Source organism: Saccopteryx leptura, chromosome 8 (genome assembly GCF_036850995.1).
Source record: "Saccopteryx leptura isolate mSacLep1 chromosome 8, mSacLep1_pri_phased_curated, whole genome shotgun sequence".
Lineage (NCBI taxonomy): Eukaryota > Metazoa > Chordata > Mammalia > Chiroptera > Emballonuridae > Saccopteryx > Saccopteryx leptura.
The window spans coordinates 84,255,644-84,283,595 of NC_089510.1; the positions used below are offsets into that span (position 1 = coordinate 84,255,644).

Consider the following 27,952-nt stretch of genomic DNA (forward strand, 5'->3'; position numbering starts at 1 on the left):
CTGCAACTACAAGTTGATGCTTCTCATCTCGCTCCCTTCCTGTCTGTCTGTCTGTCTTTTCTCTCTCTCTCTTGCTAAAATATATATATATAAAACTTTTTATTTATTCACCTCAAAACAACTACCTTGTTATATCAGTAACATTACAAAAGTGACTTTCATTGGTTTTTACCTTTAAAAAATTCTGTGTAGCATCTTTTCATAAAAGCACTTGTTCTGCTTTTACTTGAGTTAGGACTAAATTCCAAAAATTGAGATTGGTTCCATTGAAGCCTCCATAATTCTTTCTTCTCTTTACATATTTCAGAACCATGTGCAGAGGAGAAAATTCCATCCTCGGACAGTTAAAAGCAGAACGTAAGTACTGACTTTTCATTTTCTTCATGGTTGCTTTGATGAGTATCATGAATCATTAATTTTTTCACAGTGTGTTTAAAGAATTCTGTTTACAAAAGGTATCTCATGAAATACTTAACAGAGATAAGTTTTTTCTCATTAAATTGTCCAACTCAATGTTCTTACAAAAGCAACGTGATTTGAGATGCATAAGTAATAAAAATGAGAGTATTTTGGCCCTGGCTGGTTGGCTCAGCGGTAGAGCGTCGGCCTGGTGTGCGGGGGACCTGGGTTCAATTCCCGGCCAGGGCACATAGGAGAAGTGCCCATTTGCTTCTCCACCTCCCCCCCTCCTTCCTCTCTGTCTCTCTCTTCCCCTCCCGCAGCCGAGGCTCCATTGGAGCAAAGATGGGGACGGCTCCTTGGCCTCTGCCCCAGGCACTAGAGTGGCTCTGGTCGTGGCAGAGCGACGCCCTGGAGGGGCAGAGCATCGCCCCCTGGTGGGCAGAGTGTCGCCCCTGGTGGGCGTGCCAGGTGGATCCCGGTCGGGCGCATGTGGGAGTCTGTCTGACTGTCTCTCCCCATTTCCAGCTTCAGAAAAATACAAAAAAAAAAAAAAGAGTATTTTATAATATATTTTATTATTTATTTTTATTTATTTACAATAATTGTTGATAATAAGTGGAATTTGTAAGACATTTCAAGACCTTATTTATGTCTTCTCCTTTGATCCTTCACCACAGTCCTAAATAGTGAGCAGGACATAAATGCTATAAAGTTAAAAGATTTTTATGTGGCCTCCTATAAATGTGAAAATTCCAGGGTCTAAATTATTTTGTGTTTGACAGAGACAAAGAGAGAGACAGAGAGAGGGACAGACAGGAAGGGAGAGAGATGAGAAGCATCAATTCTTTCTTGCGGCACTTCAGTTGTTCATCAGTTGCTTTCTCATATGTGCCTTGACCGGGGGCTGCAGCAGAGTGAGTGACCCCTTGCTCAAGCCAGCGACCTTGGTCTCAAGTTACTGACCTTGGGCTTCAAGCCAGTGACCTTTGGGCTCAAGCCAGTGATCATGGGGTCATGTCTATGATCCCACACTCAACCAGCAACCCCATGGTCAAGCTGGTGATCTTGGGGTTTCAAACCTGGGTCTTTGGCATCCCAGTCTGATGCTTTATTCACTGTACCACCACCTGATTAGGTCAGGGTCTAAATTTTTAAGGACATTGTGCTGCTGCAGGTACATAAGAAAAGAGTACAGTAATACCTTTCACTTTTATAATTCTTTGCATTTTCAAAGGTACTTTCTCAGATCTTCTTTTTAAATTTTTTTATTTATTGATATTAGAGATCGTAAATGTTCCTTTTACATAGTTCTTAGCTACAATGTATTTTAACTACAGCTTTACTTGTCTATATCTCAGTGAACTAACTTGAAGTTCAGTATATAGAAGCTGCTCACTAATATTGTATGCCCTGCACAATAGGTTTGAGAAGTCCCACAAGAAATGAGCTGGAGCTAGAACTCGAATTGTCTGACCTTCAGTTCAGATTGTATTAGATTGTGAAACATTGAAGGGTCACATTAGAAAGACTAGATTTTATCCAGAAGGAGATAAAAATGAGGTTGATGGAAACCTCTGATTCCTGGTACAAACTCATCAACGGGATGTTTATATGAAGATGCACTTGCTATCTACAAGTAAAAAAGAAAGAGACTTGTGACAGGTGAGAGGCTTGTGGTAATGAAAAGAAAGGTTATGTATGAACAAGATTGTGAAGGGAGACTTGAGGAATAATGGGAGCAGCAGAGTAAGGGAAGTATCAGATAATCCTAGTGGTTTCAATCCAACTGACTGGGAGGATGGAGCTGCCACAGGGAGGTCTGGAACAGCCAGGAGGAGCCATCACAGAACTATAATGCCATGTGGTACAGCCTTCAGATATGTTAATAACCTCAAGGTTTTGAAGATTTTATGAAGCAGATAATGTATCAGAATATGAGGAGAAAATACTAGTCCTTCCATTTATGTATATTTTTCATTTAAAGAATTAAGATGTCACTAGGAATGGCATAGTATAGATTTCCAAAAATTCACTAATACGTAAAAGCAATAAGGACACTGACAAAAATAGTCAAATTCACCTTTTTCAAAACTGTGGAAATTAACCAAAAGCATATGGCAATCTGAGGACTGTTTATTCCAGAAAGATAGCAGCATCTTGGTAAAAGGAGCAAGCTTTGTGGCATTTTTGTTTGCCATAAATCCATCCTCCTCTCCTCAGTTTTACAGTAGCCATGAAAACCAACTCATCATAATAAAAACTAGCTGCCTAGGAAGGAACAAAATGGGTTTGAAGCTCCCAAACACAGACAATTCTGAGAATTGTCATAATTTGACCTGTGTGACAATTTGAAAGCTTTTTATAAAATTAGTTTAACTATGTTCGAAGAACTAAAGGCAGTACAAAAACAATGTCTCCTCAAATAGAGAATATATAAAATAGAAATTTTTAATTAAAAGGTTTCTATAAAAGTTCTATTTTATTAAAAAAGGAATGGTGTAGTATACATTTTGAATTAAAAATGTATAATAACTGAAATAAAAGGCACATTAGAGAAGCTCAGTAGAAGATTGGAGCAAGCAGAAGAATCAACAAACTTAAGGTTCATTGAGTGTATCCAGTCTGAGGAACAGAAAGGAAAAATAGTGGAGAAAAATGAAGAGCCTCAGAGACTTGTCAAACATCATCAAGCACACCAACAAACAAACACATAATGGGAGTCCCAGAAGGAGAAGAAAGAGAAAAAAGTGAAGACAGAATATTTAAAGAAAAAAAAGACTAAAAATTTTCCAAATTTGATGACAAACATGAATCAACACATTCAAGAAGGTCAACAAAATCTAATCTAAGTAGGATGAATTTAAAAAGAACCACACTAAAACACATCATCATTGAAAGAATGAGAGACAAAGACAGAAGGAGAATCTTGCAGCAAAGGAAAAGCAAATAATTAGTAAGATTAACAGCCAGTTTCTCATCAGAAACCATTCTGTCATATTTTTAGCTTGATAATTTCCTTTGGAACATAAAAGCTTTTATATTTGATGAAATATATCTATTATTACGTGTTTTTTTGTGTGCATACAATCCAAGAAACCACTGCTTAACCTTTATGGGAGAATATGTGTGCAAATAGTATATCTGATAAGGCGATTGTATCCTGAGCATATAAAGAATACTTGCAAGTCCACAATAAAAAGAATAGTCCAATTTTTAAAATGGGCTAAAGATCTAAGTGGACATTTCTCCAAAGAAGATATATAGAAAGTCAATAAACACATGAAAATATGCTCAACATCATTAGTCATTAAGAAAATTCAAGTAAAAACCCCAAACTATAACTTTATACCAACCAACATGGCTATAATTATAATATATTTTATTTTATTATTTTATTTTATTTTTAGCAAGAAAGAGACAGATAGGGAGAGAGATGAGAAGCATCAACTCATAGTTGCTCCCCTCTTAGTTCATTGATTGCTTCTCATATGTGCCTTGGCCAGCAGGGCTCCAGCCTACCCAGAGACCCCTTGCTCAAGCCAGTGACGTTGGGCTCAAGCAGCAACCTTGGGCTTCAAACTAATGACCTTTGGGCTCAAGCCAGCTACCATGGGATCATGTCTCTGATCCCATACTCAAACTGGTAACCCGTGCTCAAGCTGGTGAACCTGCACTCAAGCCGGCAACCTTGGGATTTTAAACCAGGGACTTCAGCATCCCAGGTTGATGCTCTATCTACTGTGCCACCACCTAGTCAGGCAGGATGGCTTTAATTTTAAAAATAAAAATAGTATTGACAAGAATATGGAAATATTGGAGCCCTCATACAGTACTGTTGGGAATTCAAAATGGTTCAGACTCTTGGAAATGCAGTTTAATAATGCCTCAAAAATTAAACAGAGAGCTACCATATAATTCAGCAATTCTGCTCCATAGTATATATCCAAGAGAGTGGAGAACATATGTCCACATAAACACTTGTACATGAATGTTTATAGCAGCATTATTTACAATAGCCAAAAAGTGAAAACAACCCAAATATCCATTAGTTGATGAATGCAGAAACAAAATATGTTAATCCAAACAATGGAATATTATTATTATTATTATTATTATTATTATTATGTGAAAGGAGGGGAGATAATAAAGCATACTCCCACCTATGTCTGGACCAGGATCCACCCTACAACCCCATCTCGGGCTGATGCTCAGGTACCCAGCTATTTTTAGCACCTGAGACTGATGTGCTCCAACAGAGCTATTCTCAGCACCAGGGGTCACATTTGAACCAATCAAGGAACTGGCTGCAAAAGAGAAAGAGGGAGAGAAGGGAGAGGGAAGTAAGAGAAGCAGATGGTCACTTCTCCTATGTGCCCTGACTGGGAATCAAACCCAAGATGTCCATACACTGGGCTGACACTATCCACTGAGCCACTGGCCAGGGCTGGAATATTATTAGATATAAAATGTAATATACCCTGGCCGGGTAGCTCAGTTGGTTATTGTTGTCCCAATACACCAAGGTTGCGGGTTGGATCCCTGATCAGAGCACGTATAAGAATCAACCAGTGAATGCATAGATAATTGGAACAACAAATTGATGTTCTCTCTCATTCTTTTCCCCTTTCCTCTCTCTCTCTCTCTGTCTTTCTCTTCCCGTCTCTCTCTCTTTCTCTCTCTCTCTCTCTGAAATTAAAATTACAACATGAATGAACCTTGAAAATACAATATTATGCTATGTGAAAAGAAACCAGACATAAAAGGCCACATATTGTATGATTCCATTTTTTTATGACAAATTTTAACAGACAGGAAAGTATATTAGTTATTACCAGGGTCTGGGAAGAGAATGGAATGGAAACTGACTCCTAATAAGTATGGTGTCTTTGGGGGGGGGGGGTGTTAAAAAATGCTTTAAAATTAGATAGTAGTGAAAATTGTACAGCATGTCCATATACTTTTAAAAACACTGATTTGCACTTTTAAAGGAGTGAATTTTATGGTATATGGATGTTTAAATGATTTGGAAGCTTTAAAATAATGAATTAAACTTTTAGTACATGTGTATAATTGTGTGTGTGTGTGTGTGTGTGTTGGGTGTTGGGTGTTCAATACTTTTTCACTAATGGTCTGCTTAGTCTAAAAAACTTTAGAACAGTTTTTGATATAAGACATGTACATCACCAGTAATACTTTCTAGAATTGTATCTAATTTCATCCAGGACAGAGAAGATTTACCAGATTTATCCCTGACTTGATTTTCTAGCAGCTTAAAATAGAGATGATGGTGAAAGAATAGGTCTCTATAAGACATACTGATAAAACAAAATCAGGAAAGCCATTCAGTGCTGACAGTGGTTAGTAAAATGTAAAACTGAGGTTATAGAAGAATAAAAAAGTCAGAACAAGCCTATTTAGTTCTCAATCCTAAAAATGGCCTGTGCTTATTATAAAGCATTTCCTTTGGCTCTGGACCCATTTCCTGCCTTTGCCTATTCAGGGGAAAAATTGGATTTTAACAGAAGAAGTAATTTCAATGTTAAGCCCACTTATAAAAAGATTTCCAAGTACCCTGGGAACAAGTCAAAGCCAGACCTCTCAGTGGGCAAATGTTTGTACTCTGAACAGGAAGAACAGATTAATTACATAATGCCCCTTTCTGAAGTACATGTTCTGCTGTTGCTTTTGTTGTTTGTAAATGCATAGTGGGTTGTAAATACATGAACTAGTTAATCTCTAATTGGATAGAGAACTGTAGTTCTCTGCCATTTCAGTTCTTTAAAAATAACAAAACTGCTGCTGTGAATATGTTAACATCCAGAAGCAGTTAGTGTATAATTATCTGATACACCAATCTTTAGGGATTTAGTGTTTAATTTAAAGCATTTCTTTATCATTTTTATTTATTTTGAATTAATGACATTTTAGCATCCATTTAGTATAATTTAACAGAAATAGAGGTATTCACTCAGGATTAGAAATGTTCATATATATGAAGTACTACAAGTTCTTAAGTAACAACTCTTGAAGTCCTTTCACAAATTTTCCTTACAAACATCCAGAACCTACTGTCTTGACTTTCTCAACTTTTAACATATATATATGTGTGTGGAGACGTGTGTGTGTGTGTGTGTGTGTGTGTGTGTGTGTGTAGCAGTTTAATAACAGATATGCCCTAGGGACCTGCACAAACCTTGACATTACCAAATACCTCCATGACATATAACTTAGAAACCTCCCTGATAAATTTTCTGTCTATTGCTTCATATTAACGTTTGTACATACTCCTGGCTTTCTCATATTTTTTCAACAGGCACTTGCTTCCTTAGTATACCCTCACACCACCAGTTAACATCACCAACTTTGTATCTGTTACATGGAGATCCAGTTTTCTTCACAGGATAAAATACTGGCTGGAATAGCTTCTCAACTTGCTTTTCCTCCCTTGCTAGATGGGCACCCCATGGCATTTGGCAGGCCTCACTTGAAAATCATACAAAATGTTCACTTTCTGGCTGGGAATCCTTATCTTTCTTTTGGGTTCTATTACTGGTACTCTTAGCTTTCTTCTGGAAGGCATTTTTCATAAACAAATGTTTTTCTCACATTATAAAAGTTATTTCTCAGTCAATAATGGAGGTTGCCCCGTGTGGGCTGTGAGGCTCTGGAGCTGACTGATACGGCGCATCCGTGCCTTAGCAACTCACAAACCAGGAGCTCCTTAACCTTCAGGCTACTAACAACGGTTTGATATCAAGAACCTTTGAAAAAAATATTTAAAAATAATTTTAGACTTACAGTTTCTAGAGCTGTGATATACCTTCATTCTGATTTCCCAATGATGCCCATTTCCCCCTGAATATATGTAAGTGCGTGTTTAGGGGGGAAAAAACTTTTTTTTGAAGCAACTATAATTCAATTTTCAAAATAAGTAAAATGAACATTGATGTAATCCTATTATCTTGTAGACTTTACTGAAATTTTGCCAGTTGTCTTATTGATGTCCTTTATAGCAAAAGGGAGAGAAGAGATTTTTTTTCTGACCCAAGATTCAAGCAACAATTATGTAGTACATTGGGTTGCCATGTATTTTTTTCTCTAATCTGAACTAATTCCTCAATCTCTCTCTCTCTCTCTCTCTCTCTCTCTCCCTCTCTCTCTCTCTCTCTCCCTCTCTCTCTCCCTCTCTCTCTCTCTCTCTCCCTCCCTCTCTCTCCCCCTCTCTCTCTCCCTTTCTCTGTAAGGTGGAAGACTTATAAACTTGATAACATACTAGTTATTTTATAGATTAGCCTTCAGTGAGAAGATATTTATTGTTTACTCATTCGATTCAGGTTATGCATTCTCAGCAACAACGTCACAGATGTGATATAAAATTACTATAAAATTACTATATTTTCCCATGAAATTAATATGTATTTTGTAGTAAAACACTTTGAGTCTATTAAATATCCAGCTTATCATTCAATAATGTTTTCAGTATGCATTAAGGATTTTTTCTGAATCAATTATTACTACTATGATTCAATTATCATTATTATGATAGTTGCTAAATGCTCATTTTTTATTCCATTACCATTATTTCTTCTATATTTGTTACTTCTAATTTCTTAGCTGTAATTCTACTATAATGAAAGCTTTTCCTTTTTCTACATGCTTGTATTTATTCTTGTATTTATATTGGTATGCATTTATGGATTCTGTTTTATATGGATCATAATTTCTGATGCTCAGCTCATATTGGTGTGGCCTTTAAGAAAATTTTTTTTTTTTTTGGAGAGGCAGGGGGAGAGAGAGAGACGGGAACATCAAGCTGCTCCTGTGTGTGCCCTGACTGGGGATCGAACCGGCAGCCTCTGGCTCCAGGATTACATTCCAACCAAGCAAGCTATCTGGCCAGGGCTAAATTTTTATTGATTTTTTAGAGAGACAGAAAGAGGAAGGGAGAGAGAGAGGGAGAAGAAAAGCCCTTGTTGTTTCACACAGTTGTGCGTTTTTGGGTTGCTTCCCATGTGTGCCCTGAGTGGGGACAGAACCCACACCTTGTTGTTTCGGATTATGTTCTTAACCATCTGAACTAACCATCCAAAGCCTTTAAGGGATTCTCTTAAGGGGCTTTACTGTGGTTTTTTTTTTGTTTGTTTGTTTGTTTGTTTTTTTTTCATTTTTCTGAAGCTGGAAACAGGGAGAGACAGTCAGACAGACTCCCGCATGCGCCCGACCGGGATCCACCCGGCACACCCACCAGGGGCGGTGCTCTGCCCCCCAGGGGGCGATGCTCTGCCCATCCTGGGCGTTGCCATGTTGCGACCAGAGCCGCTCTAGCGCCTGAGGCAGAGGCCACAGAGCCATGCCCAGCGCCCGGGCCATCTTTGCTCCAATGGAGCCTTGGCTGCGGGAGGGGAAGAGAGAGACAGAGAGGAAAGCGCGGCGGAGGGGTGGAGAAGCAAATGGGCGCTTCTCCTATGTGCCCTGGCCGGGAATCGAACCCGGGTCCTCCGCACGCTAGGCCGACGCTCTACCGCTGATTTACTGTTTTTGATATGTCCCCATCTGTCTTTTATTTTTTCCTGGCACAACAAGGGTTTCAGATTCATCTTGTACACTCTTAGAACTAGTCCTATAATCAGCTATTTCTGCAAGGAACCTGGGTTCTTTCAGTGGAAAATAGAATTTAGAAACTAAAACATGGGTGCTAGATATGGTCATTACTACTGAGTTATCACTGCTTTGGGCATTTTGTATTCTGTCTATCTATCAATCAATCATCTATCTATCTATTCATCTAACATCTCTATTGTCCATACTGATACCTCCAGTTCCAACTCCACGCGGCAGGATTCCTTCAGCCTTCTCTCTACTGTTATAACTCCTTTCTCTTCCAGTGAGACCCTGGCTCCTAGTATCTACATACAAAATATGTATCCTTTCCTCAGTCCCAGAATAGACAGAAAATAGTTTCTGAATACCAGCCCATGCTACTTTGAAAAAATAAGTCTTACTAGAGCTTAGTATTGTTTACAATTCCTTGTCTTCAGTCAAAGGGTGTACGTATACTCAAAAGTTAGTGTTCAAAATTTACTTGGGTTATGTTATTAGCTTGGAATATAGTTGGGTTCATTTGCTTTGGTTTGTATTCCATTTTAGGTTTTTAAAATATATCTTTCTTGATTTTTTTTATTGTGTGCAATATCCTTTGCATAGTCATAAATACAAAAAAAGCATACTGAGGTGTGTCACTTTCCTATACTTTTTCTTCCCCACCTATCTTTTTCATCCTATCACAACCCCCCCAACTATGGGAAATCAATTTTATCAGTTTCTATATTATTCTTGCTGTGTTCTTTTTTGCACAAATGAGCAGATGCTGCGAACCAGCACGGCGGGTAATTCCAGGTCCTGAGTGGGAACGGCGTGGAATTGAGAAAATAGACTTAAAGGGAGATAGGTTGGGATTGGGAGGCCTCTGCAAGCTGATGGCAAGAACAGAGAGAGCTCTGCACCCCTACCCCTGCTTTATTTATAGGGCAGAGAGAGTCATTAGCAAATCAATGATATCTCTGATCACATTTCCAAGGCAACCCAAGAATTCTACCAAGTGCAGAAACCCCCCACCATACATAACATCTTAACTTCATAAAACAAAGGATAAAAAGAAATCAGCCTCAAGTCTTTCCGAGGGACATGGGGGATAGGAAGGGACATGGGGGATAGGACGAGTATAAACAGTCCAGCACCACAGATAACATGGAGGTGTGGAAAAAACCAGCCTTTAGCAACTTCACTAAGCAAGTGAGGTGGGGGGTTGGGCAGACTGTCAGCTTACTACCAGTCCCCACACCTCTGTTCCCCAAAAATCTAAACTGCAAAGACCCTGTCGGCTTGCAGTCCCCAACAAGCAGACACATTTTTATTTTCTTTTTCTTTTTTCTTTTACTGAGAGAGACAGGGACAGAGAGAGAGAGAAAGAGACAGAGAGAGGGACAGATGGGGACAGAGAGACAGGGAGAGAGATGATAAGCATCAACTCATAATTGCATCACCTTGGTTGTTTATTGATTGCTTTCTCATATGTGCCTTGACCCAGGTGTGGGGGGGGGGGGGCTCCAGCTGAGCCAGTGACCCCTTGCTCAAGCCAGCAACCTTGGTCTCAAGTTAGTGACCTTGGGCTTCAAGCCAGTGACCTTTGGGCTCAAGCCAGAGACCATGGGGTCATGTCAATGATCCCTTGCTCAAGCCAGTAATCCTATGCTCAAGCTGATGAGCCTGCTCTCAAGCCAGATGAGCCCGCACTCAAACCTGCAACCTTGGGAATTTGAACCTGGGTCCTCTGCATCCCAGTCTGATGCTCTATCCACTGTGCCATCACCTGGTCAGGCACATGTATATTTTTTTATTTCTCCTAATCTCTTTCATAAGAATAGCATACAACATATTGTCTTATGTACTTTGCTTTCTCATTTAATGGTATTCTACTTTTCCTTGCCAATTTCATAGATAAGAAATGGTTTCACCGTGTAGTTTTAATTTGTATCTTATTATGATAAGTGAGGGTGAATGAACATCTTTTCAAATATGTGTGTGTGTGAATTGTCTATTCATATCATCCACCCATTTTTCTCTTAAGATTTTTATCTATCTCCCTTCAATTTTTAAGAGTTCTTTACATATTAGGACTCTTAGCTCTTTATCTGTGACATGCACTGTAAATATTTTCTCCCACTTTGTATTTGTCTGTTGTTTTTGCTTGTGGTATTTTGTATCATGAAAATGTGTTTTGTTTTGTTTTTTAAATATAGTCAAAGTTATCAGACTTATTTTTTTATTGCCTCTGGACAGTTACAAGCCTTCTCTACACTCAGGTTATACAGAAATTCACCCTGTTTTCTTCTAATACTTGTGTGTTAGAAGAAAGACTAACTACACTTCCACTTCTGTCTGACCCAATTGGAATTTATTCTTTTGATTGGTTTGAGGTAAATATACAATGGTTACCTTTCTTCAAATGCCAGTGTAATTCTAATACTAGCACCTTTTATTTTAAAGTTCTAGTCTTTAATGTAAAAATTCTTTTACTAGTCATTTGAGATGCAGCTTTTATGTACATATGCAAAATTTCTATATGTTCTCATATCTGTTTCTGGACTTTCTATTTTATTCCCAGGTTTAACTGTCTATTTATGGGCCAGTTCTACACTGTGTTAATTATACAGACTTTATAGACTATTCTAACATGGATGGGACTAATGCTTCCTCATAGCTTTTCTATTTCTATTTTATTAATAACCATTCCTGAATGTTTATTTTTCCATATAAACTATATCAGGTTTCGAGCTTCATAAAAACTTGCTAGTATCTCTACTGAGATTACATTAAATTTATAAATTAACCCGAAGTAAGTTGGCAGTTCTTAAACATTGAATTGTTCTATTCCAGAGCAAGGGATGTCTTTTCATTTGGTCGGTCTCTTCTTGTGTCTTTCAATAATGTTTAAATTTTTCTTTATAAAAACTTTTCACATTTATTGTTAAGATTTTCTTAAAGTATTTTATCTTTTTTTATTGCCATTGTAAGTGAGGTTCTATCTGGGATTATATCCTTTGAAGGGTTGTTTGTGTTTATGAAGCCTATTGATTTCTATATATTAATTTATAGCCTATCATGCTTATTCTTTTATTGTTTGAGATAGTTTTACCATTGAGTCCCCAAGTTTACTATTATATTACCTATAAATGGAGATGATTTTGCTTCTTATATTTCTTTTGTCTAAAAGCATTGGCTAATACACAGATGTACATATATATTATATATGTATAATTCATGTTACATATTTTTAAGCACATTAAGAAAGCATTCATCATTTTCTACTTTCTTCATTCTTTTTATCAGGAATGGGTACTGAAGTTTGTTGAACTTTTCAGCACCTGTTGAGATAATCATATAATTTTTCTCTCTAGGTTCATCAAGATCATGTCTTATATTAATAGGTTTCCTCATATTGAGGAACCACTAGAATGCATCTCATTTGGTCATGCTGTATTATTTTCTAACTGTGTACCACTAATCTTAAATTTATAAATACCAAGGCTCTATGGCAGGGCTGTTCAAAGAATGCTATCCCCTTGGGGATTTGAGTTATAAATATTCTACTGAATCAGAATCTCTGAGGAGGGTCCCAGGATTCTGCTTCAAACAGGCCCCTCAGAAGCTGTCTTTATATACACAAGAACCATTGGTCTACTGTATTGCTCAGTGTGGATATCCTATGGGAAGTTAGTGTAAAGAATGCTAATTTTAGCACAGGATTTGCTCCATGATTCTTTTAAAAGTTGCTTTATGTCTTAAAATTTTAGATTCTAGATCATGAGCCAACTGCAGGAAAGTAGATGATAAAGAGAAACCCAAAGCTGAAATACTAGCTGCCACCTGTTTATCCATGCATCTACACTCTCATTTATTCAACTCTTCTTTAGCACTATGCCACGATTGGGGACACGAACATGTATAAGAGCTCCACAACAATAAGGGAAATGAAGGATTAAATAAATGTTTGTAAAAGAATATTATTAGGCATTATATTAGAAATATTTTCCAGGAATTACATAGGGATGAAGGGCTTGAAAGAGGAAATGCTCCTCTCTCTGGTTCAAAGAGGAGGCAATGCTTTGTACAGAACATCTTTCCAATATAACAGTAACAAATGGAGAGAAAACAATATTTGCAAAAATCTTCTTTACATGAAACTTTTAAAAAATGCATGTCTTGAACACATGATGTACTAATGCACTAGCCAATCAACTTCTGGGAAGCTAAGCTGTGAGACTACCCCTATATATAATATATATAAGGGGAGGGTTATCTGTAAATGGAGGAATTTCTGTATATAACCTATGAATGAACTTCTTCTCAAGATACCCATATTTAACAGAATCACTGAATAACACCAGCAGTAAAATAGGGAGCAATACATGGAGTATTACATGGAAATAGGAGTAATACATGGAAACTTCAGGAAGTGGAACATGAACTATATCGGTTCTATTAAAGTGCTTTAGATTCTCGTAAAGGAAAAGAAAAAGATTCATATTCTCTTTCTATTAGAATTTGAGGCCCTGGCCGGTTGGCTCAGCGGTAGAGCGTCGGCCTAGCGTGCGGAGGACCCGGGTTCGATTCCCGGCCAGGGCACACAGGAGAAGCGCCCATTTGCTTCTCCACACCTCCGCCGTGCTTTCCTCTCTGTCTCTCTCTTCCCCTCCCACAGCCAGGGCTCCACTGGAGCAAAGATGGCCCGGGCGCTGGGGATGGCTCTGTGGCCTCTGCCTCAGGCGCTAGAGTGGCTCTGGTCGCAACATGGCGACGCCCAGGATGGGCAGAGCATCGCCCCCTGGTGGGCAGAGCGTCGCCCCATGGTGGGCGTGCCGGGTGGATCCCGGTCGGGCGCATGCGGGAGTCTGTCTGACTGTCTCTCCCTGTTTCCAGCTTCAGAAAAATGAAAAAATAAAAATAAAAAAAAAAAAAGAATTTGATATGGTTTGATTCCACTTTATTTATTCTAGTATCAGATGTTGCTTATCCAAGGCAACTACTATGTTGGGGAGGGTCCATAAAAACTTGTGATTGTCACTTCTGTCAGAGTAGTGATTATGGGTTAGCTCGGTATGGAATGCATTTCTTCTTATCACATGAATGGCCCTCACATGATGAGAGGACAATGTACCCAAGTACAAGCCTGGTTCTGCTTTCTCTGAAGAAATTTCCCCAAAATAAAATGTAGTCAGGATTCCTTCATTTCCTGGTATTAATAATTTAGAAGGAGTGTTATTTAATTGCGGACATTTTTATTTACCCAAAGTCTATAAAGTTTAACTGTTCCTTTGCACTGAAGATGCTGCAAACTGTGCATTCATCATGTAGTGTGGGCATACACATCTTGCATTTGATGCAAACCACGGCAGATGTCAACCAAGATAGATGCAAGTATCACACCGAAATCTTGGATTATCTACGCTGACTCAGCTTTAATTATCCCGCCTCAGTACTTACTCACCAAATCATTAAAATAAAATGTTCATATATAAATATATTTTCTGGAAGACATAGAAAGTACTTTAATATGATTTTTGTAAATGTGTATGCACCAGATCAACAGTATAAAATTCTTCAGAGAGCAAAAATAAATAGTGATAAATAGCATGTTATTAAATAATAAATGGATTAACAATGAGATCAAGGAAGAAATAAAAAATTTCTTGAAATAAGTAAAAATGAACATACGAAAACTCCAAATCTATGGGACACAGCAAAAGCAGTCCTGAGGGGGAAGTTCTTAGCATTACAGGCATACCTTAAGAAGCAAGAAAAAGCTCCAATAAACAATCTAACCCTGAACCTATAAGAACTAGAAAAATAACAACAAATAAGAAGAAGCACAGAAGAAGTAGAAGGAAGGAAATAATAAGGATCAGAGCAGAAGTAAAATGACATAGAGACTAAAAAACAATACAAAAGATCAATGAATCCAAGAGCTGGTCCTTTGAAAAGGTAAATAAGATTGATGAACCTTTAACCAGACTCATCAAAAAAAAGAGAGATGACCCAAATAAAAAACAATAAAAATGAAAGTGGAGAAGTAACAACTCACACCACAGAAATACAAAAGATTGTAAGAAAATACTACAAAGATCTATATGACAAAAAATTGGAAAACCTAGGCCAAATGGATAAATTCCTAGAAACAGACAGTCTTCCAAAACTCAATCTGGAAGAATTAGAAAACCTGAACAGACCAATTACAACAAATAAAACTGAATCATTATCAAAAAACTTCCAGAAAACAAAAGTCCTGGATCAGATGGCTTCACAGGAAAATTTTACCATACATTCAAAGAAGAACTAACACCTATCCTTCTTAAGCTATTCCAAAAAATTCAAGAGGAGGGAAAACTTCCAAACTCACTGTATGAGGAAAGCATTATCCTCATTCCAAAACCAGGTAAAGACACTGCAAAGAAAGAAAACTATAGGCCAATATTCCTGATGAACATGGATGCTAAAATTCTCAACAAAATATTAGCAAACCAGATCCAGCAATAGATTAAAAAAGTTATACATCATGATCAAGTGGGGCTTATTCCGGGGAAACAAGGCTGATTCAGTATTCACAAATCAATCAATGTGATTCATCACATAAACAAAAGAAGGAGAAAAATCACATGATTATATCAATAGATGCAGAAAAAGCATTTGATAAAACCCAGTGCTCATTTATGATCAAAATTCTAAACAAAGTGGGAATACAGGGAACTTACCTCAATGTAATAAAGGCCATATATGACAAACTGACAGCCAATATCATACTTAATGGGAAAAAAATTAAAAGCAATCCCCTTAAGATCAAGAACAAGACAGGGGTATCCCTTTCACCACTCTTATTCAACATAGTTTTGGATGTCCTAGCCACAGCAGTCAGACAAGAAGAAGAAATAAAAGGCATCCAAATTGGAAACGAAGAAGTAAAACCGTCATTATTTGCTAATGATATGATACTGTACTTAAAAAACTAGACTCAGTTAAAAAATGAAAACAAATGAAATTGAAACAGTTATCAAAAAACTCCTAGTAAACAAGTTCTAATAAATGAATTCAGCAAGGTGGCAGTATATAAAATTAATATTCATAAATCACCTGCGTTTTGTATACACAAACAATAAACTGTCAGAAAAAAATTAAGGCTGACCAGGTGGTGGCGCAGTGGATAGAGCATTGGACTGCGATGCAGAAAACCCAGGTTCGAGACTCCGAGGTCGCCAGCTTGAGCGCGGGCTCATCTGGTTTGAGCAAAACTCACCAGCTTGGACCCAAGGTCATTGGCTTGAGCAAGGGATTACTTGGTCTGCTGTAGCCCCATGGTCAAGGCACATATGAGAAAGCAATCAATGAATAACTAAGGTGTCCCAATGAAAAACTGATGATTGATGCTTCTCATCTTTCTCCATTCCTATCTCCCTGTCCCTATCTATCCCTCTCTCTGACTCTCTGTCTCTGTAAAAAAAAAAAAAGAAAACAATCCCCTTTATTATTGCAAAAAGGAATCAATAAATAAAGTACCTAGGAGTAAATTTAACCAAGGAGGTAAATGATTTGTACTCAGAAAATGATATGACATTGAAAAAAGAAATCAAGAAGATACAAACAAGTGGAAGCATATACCATGTTCATGGATAGGAAGAATAAACATCATTAAAATGTCAATACTACTCAAAGCAATCTATAGATTCAATACAATTCCTATTAAAATACCAATGACATACTTCACAGATCTAGAACCTATATTGCAAAAAATTTATATGGAACCAAAAAATAACCCAAATAGCTTCAGCAATATTGAAAATAAAAAACAAAGTGGGAGGTATCACACTTCCTGATATCAAGTTACACCATAAGGCCATTGTAATCAAAACAGCTTGATATTGGCATAAGAACAGGGATACAGATCAATAGAACAGAACAGAGAGCCTGGAAATAAACCCACACCTTCATGATCAATTGATATTTGACAAAGGAGGCAAGAGTATGCAATGGAGTAAATATAGTCTCTTTAATAAATAGTGCTGGGAAATTTGGACAGGTACATGCAAAAAAAAAAAAAATTAAACTAGACCACCACCAACTTACACCACTCACAAAAATAAACTTAAAATGGATAAAAGACTTAAATGTAAGTCGTGAAACCATAAACATCTTGGAAGAAATCATAGACAGTAATCTCTCTGATATCTCTTGTAGCAATATTTTTGCCAATATATCTCCACAGGCAAGTGAAATAAAGGACAAAATAAACAATGAGACTATATCAAACTAGAAAGCTTTTGCACAGCAAAAGATACCATTAACAAAATATAAAGACAACCCACACAATGGCAGAACATACTTGCAAATATGTCTAATAAGGGGTTAATAACCAAAATTTATAAAGAACTTCTAGAACTCAACATTAGGAAGGTAAACAATCAATTTAAAAATATGCAAAGAACCTGAACAGACACTTCTTCAAAGAGGACATACAGTTGGACAATAGGCATATGAAAAAATGTTTAATGTCACTAATCATCAGAGAAATGCAAATTAAAACCACAGCGAAATACCACCTCATACCTGTCAGAGTGGCGCTCATTAACAAATTAACATACACTAAGTGCTGACAAGGGTGTGGAGAAAAGGGAACCTTCCTGCACTGCTGGTAGGAATGCAGACTGGTGCAGCCACTGTGGAAAACAGTATGGCATTTCCTCAAAAAATTAAAAATGGAACTTGCCTTTTGACCCAGCTGTCCCACTTTTAGGAATATATCCTAAGAAGCCCAAAACACTAATTCAAAAGAAGATCCGCACCCCTGTGCTTATTGCAGCATTGTTTACAACAGCCAAGATCTGGAAACAGTCCAAGTGTCCATCAGTGAATAAATGGATAAAAAAGCAGTGGTACATATACACAATGGAATTCTACACAGCCATGAAAAAGAAGGAAATATTACTCTTGTGATGGCATGTGTGGACCTGGAGATTATTATGCTAAGTGAAATAAGCCAGGCAGAGAAAGACAAATATCATATGATCTCACTTATATGTGGAATCTAATGAACAAAGTGAACTGAGGAATGGAATAGAGGCAGAAGCGGGTCATAGGGAGCAGAGGGACAGCTGTCAGAGGGAAGGGAGATGAGGGGACGGGATTGGGGAAGGTGAAGGGATTAGTGAAATTATATATACATAACATAGATACAGATAACGAGACAGGAAATTCCAGAGGGGAGGTGGGTAAAGGGATGTAATGGGGGCACATTGTTGAGGGGTGAGGGTCTTGTATTGAGTGGGACACTTGAATTCATGTCAACATAATAGATTTTAAAATTTAACAAAAAATAATTTAAAAAAGCAAAAATAATAAAAAAATATATTTAAAGCATTCTAAATATTCTGTAATAAAACTGATCAAAATAATGATGTAATACAGGGGTAGTCAACTTTTTTATACCTACCGCCCACTTTTGTATCTCTGTTAGTAGTAAAATTTTCTAACCGCCCACTGGTTCCACAGTAATGGTGATTTATAAAGTAGGGAAGTAACTTTACTTTATAAAATTTATAAAGCAGAGTTACAGCAAGTTAAAGCATATAATAATAATTACTTACCAAGTACTTTATGTTAGATTTTTGCTAAGTTTGGCAGAATAAATCTTTATACAACAACTTACTATAGTTAAATCTATCTTTTTATTTATACTTTGGTTGCTCCACTACCGCCCACCATGAAAGCTGGAATGCCCACTAGTGGGCAGTAGGGACCAGGTTGACTACCACTGATGTAATACAACAACAAAGATAAATCGTAGGTGAATTCTGAAATTACACACACCCATACACATTCACACACACATTATACTATCTATTCTTCATCTATTTAAGTAGTATATTTATTTTGATAAAATTGAACATGCCTTTATTGAGCTTGGTCATATTAATTTTAGTAATTTCTTTTTAAACTTACAGTTGGCAATCAGTGGATAAATTACATATCATTCTGTGGTCTAAGAACACACGCAGAGCTTGAAGGAAACCTAGTCACTGAGCTCATCTATGTCCATAGCAAGTTGCTAATTGCTGATGACAACACTGTTATTATTGGTAAGTAGTGGTTTCTGTGTTTCTTGCTTATTGACTCATATCATGCAGAAATCTTTCTATTTCTCCCAAGCTTCCTTCACAGTTGAGAGGGACAGTAACATACTATCTAAAACACTTCTGAAACAGTCTTTTTCTCTTACAACTTTCTAATCCCTGTTTTTCATCTATGAAGAAACAGAGCAATTAAATGGCCATCATGCAATTTATAGTATCTAGAGGCCTCAGTTTGACCCAGCAGTGCAATTATCAGCCTGTTTTCTTTAATTCTTTAGTATTCCCTTATTTTTATTGAATCCAGCTACCTACATTTTAGGGATTGGAAGAAAGGAGAAATAGGGTGGCAAAATGTGTCAGAAATGAGTACCAGGTGGCAATTTGTAACTATTTGTGGCACACCCACCTGACCACTTTCACAGATCTGCTGTTGTGCAAGAGTCAGAATCAGAAGGATATTAAAATATTGTTGCCTCTGTTTTCTGTTTTTTTTCCCCAGAGTCTATGTTTTGGGTGTCAGTAAACAGAGTGCAGGGTATATAGTTAGTGGGAATTGTGAAGCAATGATTATGATGTAGCCCTGGATTGAGGTCTGCAGTCTTTTCTTGTCAAGGACAAGAAATAGATTTCACAAAAGATTTTTCCAAAGTCCTCTCCCCACCAGACAGATTCAGGAGATAGTTACTGGTTGTACATTCTATCCAGATTATATCAACTTGATGGGAGGGATGGGTGTTCATTTGTATTGTTTTATACACATGGAAAGCTTCATTTTCCTATTATTGAATTGTCTTGCTTTCTAATACATATTATGTTACACACACCTTGAAAGGTCAGGATGAGAAACAGTTAATAATCAGTCAGATAAAAATGAGTGGTAAGGGTGTAGGGTGTGTTACCTAGAGTTACAATGTATCCCACTATTGGGGATTCTGCTCATCTGTTTTAAAGTAAATGTAGTTTTTCAGCTCTAATAAGATACTTCCCTATTCTTTAAAAGGGAAACTAAATGTTTTGGAGCATTTTTGAAATATTTTGGCAGTAAATTTGTCTATCCTCCACTGAGAAAAGGGGGAGGGAGATCTCGTATCTAGGAGTAATGAGACTGTCTTATCTGGAACATGATTAAAAGAAAGAAAAAGTAGTTCTGAAGCCAGAAAGTATATACTGTAGACCAGTGGTCCCCAACCCCCAGGCCGCAGACCAGTAATGGTCCGTGGGCCATTTGGTACTGGTCCGCAGAGAAAGAATAAGTAACTTACATTATTTCCGTTTTATTTATATTTAAGTCTGAATGATGTTTTATTTTTGAAAAATGACCAGATTCCCTGTTACATCCGTCTAAGACTCACTCTTGCCGCTTGTCTCGGTCACGTGATACATTTATCTGTCCCACCCTAAAGCCCAGTCCGTGAAAATATTTTCTGACATTGAACCGGTCCATGGCCCAAAGAAGGTTGGGAACCACTGCTGTAGACCACAGTGTGGACACACACATACATACACTTAATAAATGTATGTGTCGTAGAAGAAAAATGTCTGTGTCTCTGATCTCTTGCTCTGTAGGGATCAGAGTTCTTTAGGGATTTATTTACTACCCTATTTCCCCATAGCAAGATTTCTTTTATTTCCCCAAGCTACTCTGGCCTTTCCTTCAGATGCCAATTTCAGAATATCTACTGCTCACAAAAATTAGGGGTTATTTCAAAATAAATATGAAGTGATTAAAAAAAGCTTTTGACTTTTTTTTTATTAAACAAGAAGATCAGAAAAGCAAACGACAACTCAAAGAAAGTTGTTTGATTATGCAAATGAGATGCAAAACCAACTGTTATTTCATTGGTGAAAAGGCACTATTCAAAAGGCTGAAAGTACTGGAGTAGCTGCATGTTCCCTGATCCCCTAATTTTTGTGAGCAGTGTATTTATATTAAATTTGGCAGTTACAGTAGGAAGGGGAATATTGCTGAAATGGAAATACAAACAAAGTGAAATCAAATTCACTTGATCTTTTTAGAAGGATCTCAGACCTCTGGAAGTAAAAATTGACAGATGTAAATATTTTCATTTTAAAGGTCATTTTGACTTTTCACCTGCTTTATGCTACATAAAGTATAAATGCAAAGTAGTTTTCAGAAACAGAGCTCTCAATCAAATAGATTTTACAACTGACTTATCTTCTAGAAAGGTCGCTGAACCCTCAAAGGCTATAATTTATTTAGGCTAGCAATAATAGATCAATTTTGCACCTAGTTCTTATCCACTCTTTGGAAACTGACAATGCAGCCTCAGGCATATGGAGAGGTCTCGCTTTCTTCAGACTTCTTTTTTTATATATAAATTTTTATTAATTTTAATGGTGTGACATCAATAAATCAGGGTACATATGTTCAAAGAAAACATGTCCAGGTTATCTTGTCATTTAATTATGTTGCATACTCATCACCCAAAGTCAGATTGTCCTCCGTCACATTCTATCTAGTTTTCTTTGTGCCCCTTACCCTCCCCCTTCCCCTCTCCCTCCCCCCCCCCAACCACCACACTCTTGTCCATGTCTCTTAGTCTCATTTTTATGTCCTACCTGTGTATGGAATCATGCAGTTCTTAGTTTTTTCTGATTTACTTATTTCACTCTGTATAATGTTATCAAGATCCAACCATTTTGTTGTAAATGATCTGATGTCATCATTTCTTATGGCTGAGTAGTATTCCATAGTGTATATGTGCCACATCTTCTTTATCCAGTCTTCTATTGAAGGGTTTTTTGGTTGTTTCCATGTCCTGGCTACTGTGAACAATGCTGCAATGAACATGGGGCTACATGTATCTTTATGTATCAATGTTTCTGAGTTTTGGGGGTATATACCCAGTAGAGAGATTGCTGGGTCATAAGATAAGTTTTTCAGTTTTTTGAGTAACCACCATACTTTCTTCCTAATGGTTGTACTACTTTACATTCCCACCAACACTGTATGAGGGTTCCTTTTTCTCCACAGCCTCTCTAACATTTGCTATTACCTGTCTTGTTGATAATAGCTAATCTAACAGGTGTGAGGTGGTGTCTCATTGAAGTTTTGATTTGCATTTCTCTAATAACTAATGAAGATGAGCATCTTTTCATGTATCTGTTGGCCATTTGTATTTCTTCCTGGGAGAAGTGTCTGTTCATGTCCTCTTCCCATTTTTTTATTGGATTGTTTGTTTGTTTGTTGTTGAGTTTTATGAGTTATTTGTATATTTTGGATATTAGGTCCTTATCTGAGCTGTTGTTTGAAAATATCATTTCCCATTTAGTTGGCTGTCTATTTTGTTGTCAGTTTCTCTTGCTGAGCAAAAACTTCTTATTCTGAAGTAGTCCCATTCATTTAACTTCACCTTTACTTCTCTTGCCTCTGGAGTCAAATTCATAAAATGTTCTTTAAAACCAAGGTCCATGAGTTTAGTAGCTATGTCTTCTTCTATGTGCTTTATTGTTTCAGGTCTTATATTTAGGTCTTTGATCCATTTTGAATTAATTTTTGTACAAGACGACAAATTGTAGTCGAGTTTCATTCTTTTGCATGTGGCTTTCCAGTTTTTCCAGCATCATTTGTTGAAGAGGCTTTCTTTTCTCCATTGTGTGTTGTTGGCCCCTTTATCAAAAATTACTTGACCATACACATGTGGTTTATTTCTGGACTTTCTATTCTGTTCCATTGGTCTGAGTGTCTATTTTTCTGCCAATACCATGCTGTTTTGATTGTCATGACTCTATAATATAATTTGAAGTCAGGTATTGTAATGCCCCCAGCTTCATTCTTTTTCTTTAGGATTGCTTTGGCTATTCGGGGTTTTTTATAGTTCCATATAAATCTGATGATATTTTGTTCCATTTCTTTAAAAACTGTCATTGGAATTTTGATGGGAATTGCATTAAATTTGTATATCGCTTTGGGTAATATGGCCATTTTGATTATATTTATTCTTCCTATCCAAGAACAAGAAATATTTTTCCATCTCATTGTATCTTTTTTGATTTCCCTTAATAATGCTTTGTAGTTTTCATTATATAGGTCCTTTACATACTTTGTTATGTTTATTCCTAGGTATTTTATTTTTTTTGTTGCAACCCTGAAGGGGATTATTTTTTTGAGTTTGTTTTCTAATGTTTCATTGTTGGCATATAGAAAGGCTATGGACTTTTATATATTAATTTTGTATCCTGTGACCTTACTATATTGGCTTATTGTTTCTAGTAATATTTTTGTGGATTCTCTGGGGTTTTCAATGTATAGGATCATATCATCTGCAAAAAGTGATACCTTTACTTCTTCTTTCCGATATGGATGCCTTTTATTTCTTTATCTTGTCTGAATGCTCTAGCTAGAACTTTTAGCACCACATTAAAAAAGAGTGGAGAGAGTGGACAACCCTTTCTTGTTCCTGATTTAAGGGGGAAAGCCTTCAGTTTTATGCCATTTACTATGATGTTAGCTGATGGTTTATCATATATGGCCTTTATCATGTTGAGATATTTTCCTTCTATACCCATTTGTTGAGTGTCTTAAACATAAAGTTGTGTTGTATTTTATAGAATGCCTTTTCTGCATCTATTGATAAAATTATGTGGTTTTTGTTCTTTGTTTTATTGATATGGTGAATTACGTTAACCATTTTACATATGTTGAACCATCCTTGAGATTCTGGGATGAATACCACTTGATCGTGATGTATTATTTTTTTAATATGTTGTATTCTATTTGCTAGTATTTTGTTTAGTATTTTAGCATCTGTATTCCTTAGAGATATTGGTTTGTAGTTTTCTTTTTTTGTGCCGTCCTTGCCCGGTTTCAGTATGAGGGTTATGTTGGCCTCATAAAATGTGTTTGGAAGTATTGCTTCTTCTTCAATTTTTTGGAAGACTTTGAGTAGAATAGGAAACAAGGCTTCTTTGAATGTTTGATAGAATTCGCTAGTTTAACCGTCTAGGCCTGGACTTTTATTTTGGGGGAGGTTTTTAATAGTTTTTTCTATTTCCTCCCTACTAATTGGTCTGTTTAGGCTTTTTGCTTCTTCTTGACTCAGTCTAGGAAGGTTGTATTGTTCTAGGAATTTATCCATTTCTTCTAGATTCTTGAATTTAGTGGCATAAAGTGTTTCATAGTACTCTACAATAATTCTTTGTATATCTATGATGTCCATGGTGATTTCTCCTCTTTCATTTTGGCTTTTGTTTAGATGAGTTCTTTCTCTTTTTTCCTTGGTAAGTCTTGCCAAGGGTTTCTCAATTTTGTTGATCTTTTCAAAGAACCAGCTCCTTGTTCTATTAATTTTTTCTATAGTTTTTCTGTTCTCTATTTCATTTATTTCTGCTCTGATTTTTATTATCTCCTTTCTTCGGCTGGTTTTGGGTTGTCTTTGTTCTTTTACTAGTTCCTTAAGGTGTGAAGTTTTGTGGTTTCCTTGGGCTCTCTCTTGTTTGTTCATATAGGCCTGAAGTGATATGAACTTCCCTCTTATTACTGCCTTTGCTGCATCCCAGAGATTCTGACATGTCGTATTGTCATTTTCATTTTTCTGTATATATCTTTTGATCTTTGTGCTTATTTCTTCTTTGACTCATTCATTTTTTAAAAGTATGTTGTTTAGTTTGCACATTTTTGTGGGTTTGTTTATCTCTTTTTTGCAGTTGAATTCTAGTTTCAAGGCTTTATGATCAGAAAATATGCTCGGTACAATTTCGATTTTTCTAAATTTGCTGATGTTATCTTTGTGGCCCAACATATGGTCAATTCTTGAGAATGATCCATGTACACTAGAGAAAAATGTATACTTTGTCGCTTTGGGATGAAATGTCCTGTAGATGTCTGTCATATCCAGGTGCTCTAGTGTTTTTTTAAGGCCAATATATCTTTATTAATTTTCTGTTTGGATGAATGAATTAGAGACATCAGCAGTGTATTGAGATCTCCAAGTATGATTGTATTTTTGTCAGTTTTTGATTTAAGGTCAATAAGTAGCTGTCATATATTTTGGTGCTCCTTGGTTTGGTGCATAAATATTAAGAATTGTTATTTCTTCTTGATTCAGTGTCCCCTTAATCATTATGAAATGACCATTTTTGTCTCTGAGTACTTTTGCTGTCTTGTAGTCAGCATTATTAGATATGAGTATTGCTACACATGCTTTTTTTTGGATGTTATTTGCTTGGAGTATTGTTTTCCAGCCTTTCACTTTGAATTTGTTTTTATCCTTGTTGCTTAGATGTGTTTCTTGTAGGCAGCATACAGTTGGATTTTTTTTTTTAATCCATTCTGCTACTCTGTGTCTTTTTATTGGTGAGTTTAATCCGTTTACATTTAGTGTAAATATTGACACTTGTGGGTTCCTTTTTGCCATTTTATAAATTGCTTTCTGTTAGTTTTGTATCTTGTTTGATTCTTCTCTTTTGTTTTTCTATCATTTGGGTTTTTTTGGTTGTATTCCATACTTCTTTCCTCTGTTGCTATCTTTTTTAAGTCATGTGCTTCTGTGGTGGTTTTTTCAATGGTGGTTACCATTAAGTAATGAAAAGGCTACCTACCTTTGTAGTACACTATCTTATGAGTGCTTCTGCACTCCATCATCCTTTGCTACTGTTAATCTTTGTCCTCTCCCCCCCCTTTTTTTTTGTTGTCACAGTTTAAATTTGGTTTTATTGTGTTCTTGGTGGAGCTTGTACTTGTGGTTTGATTTTGTTTTGTTCTTTGTATCTGGTTGGAAAACCCCCTTTAGTAATTCCTGGAGTGGGGTTTTCTGATGATAAAGTCCCTCATCTTTTCTTTATCTGTGAATGTTTTTATTTCTCCTTTGTATTTGAAGGATAGCTTTGATGGGTATAGTATTCTTGGCTGAAAGTTCCTCTCTTTCAGGGCTTTAAATATTGGGGTCCACTCTCTTCTAGCTTGTAGAGTTTCTGCTGAGAAACCTGTCGATAATCTAATGGGCCTTCCTTTCTATGTTGTATTCTTCTTTTCCTTGGCTACCTTGAGAATTTTTTCTTTGTCATTTGTGCCAATTTCATTATGATGTGCCTTGGAGTAAGTTTGTTGAGGTTAAGAAAACTCGGTGTTCTGTTTGCTTCTTTTTTTTTTTTTTTGCATTTTTCTGAAGCTGGAAACAGGGAGAGACAGTCAGACAGACTCCCGCATGCGCCCGACCAGGATCCCTCCGGCACGCCCACCATGGGGCGACGCTCTGCCCACCAGGGGGCGATGCTCTGCCCATCCTGGGTGTTGCCATGTTGTGACCATCCTGGGCGTCGCCATGTTGCGACCAGAGCCACTCTAGCACCTGGGGCAGAGGCCACAGAGCCATCCCCAGCGCCCTGGCCATCTTTGCTCCAATGGAGCCTTGGCTGCGGGAGGGGAAGAGAGAGACAGAGAGGAAGGCGTGGCGGAGGGGTGGAGAAGCAAATGGGCACTTCTCCTATGTGCCCTGGCCAGGAATCGAACCCAGGTCCTCCGCACACTAGGCCGACGCTCTACCGCCTGTTTGCTTCTTGAATTTGTGACTTTAGTTCTTTCCACAGGCTTGGAAAGTTCTCGTCTATTATTTGTTTTAATATGTTCTCCATTCCATTTTTTCTCTCTTTTCCTTCTGATATACCTATTATTCTTATGTTAGTCTTTTTCATGGAGTCAGATAATTCCTGTAGGGTTTTCTCATTTTTTTAAATTTTTGAGTCTCTTTCTTCTTCTCTCTGTTGTGCCTCAAGTTGGTAGTCTTCTATTTCACTAATCCTGCCTTCTATCTGGCTTGTTCTATTAACTAAGCTTGTTACCTCATTTTTCAGTTCATGAATTGAGTTTTTCATCTCTGTTTGAATTTTTTTATAGTGTCAATTTCCTTGGTAATATATTCTTTGTGTTCGTTGAGTTATTTTCTGAGCTCTCTAAATTGTCTTTCTGTGTTTTCTTGGATATTTCTGAGTATTTTTAGGGTTTCTATTTTAAATTCTCTGTCATTTAGCTCCAAGATTTCCAATATATTAATTTTTTTCTCCATAGATTTTTTTCTCATCTATATGTGCTACATCTCTGTCTTTTGTATCCATGATATTTGATTTCTGTTTTCTTAATGGCATTTGATTTCCTTTTCCTTAATGGTTTTGTTGATAGTACTAATGAGAATTAATAAAGAATAAAAAGTAAAGAAAATTTATTATTTCCCCTTTTTTCTTCTTTCCTCTCCCCTCCTCCTTGAGAAAAAATTGTGATGAACTCTGAATTATATTGTGCTAAATGGAACAAAAACTTCCTATAATGGAGGGGCTGAGTCAGGGAGAAGTGATAAAGGGGCAAAAAAGGAGGTAGGGGCCCACAAAATGCAAAAAAGGAAAAAATTTGGGTCAAGAGTAAAATGATTTGCTTGTAAGTGATAGTCGACTAAGAGATATAATGAGAGGGATAAGAGGGAAACAGGAAAAAGGAAAAAAAAATTTTAATTACTATTGTATTAAGTGGAGCAAAAACTAGGTAGAATGGAGAGCCAGGGTTGGGAGCACTGCTAATGAGTTAAAAAGCAAAATAAAAAGCACCCAGAGTGCCACAAAGAAAAAGTTTCAGTCCCAAATAAAATAACTTGTTCGTGATTGAGGATTGAATGAGAGGACAAGTAAAGGAGAAAAGAAGAAACTAATATAGAGGGAGAAAAAAAGAAAGAGGAAAAAACAAAAAGAAGAAAAAAGCAAAAAAGAACAAAAAGAGAGAGAGAGAGAGAGTTAAGGGTTTTGGAGTGCAAGCCTCATAGAGAGAAAGGAATAAGAAAAGAAAGAAAATGGGAAATGTAACACTTATGGGTAGTGTAGGTCAAGAAGAGGAAAGAATAAGACAGGCAGAGAATAAAACGACCAAA

General features: G+C 36.9%; 1 protein-coding gene across 6 annotated transcripts in view; it reads left to right on the plus strand.

Moving 5' to 3' along the window:
• The window catches only part of PLD1 (phospholipase D1), a 337,459-nt gene that overhangs the window by 291,010 nt on the left and 18,497 nt on the right, over positions 1-27,952 (plus strand). For all 6 annotated transcript variants that reach the window (XM_066347950.1, XM_066347955.1, XM_066347949.1 and 3 more), the window contains 2 exons: positions 308-357; positions 18,951-19,085. In XM_066347950.1, coding sequence (XP_066204047.1) covers positions 308-357; positions 18,951-19,085 — 185 coding nt within the window. The remainder of the gene's footprint in view (positions 1-307; positions 358-18,950; positions 19,086-27,952) is intronic.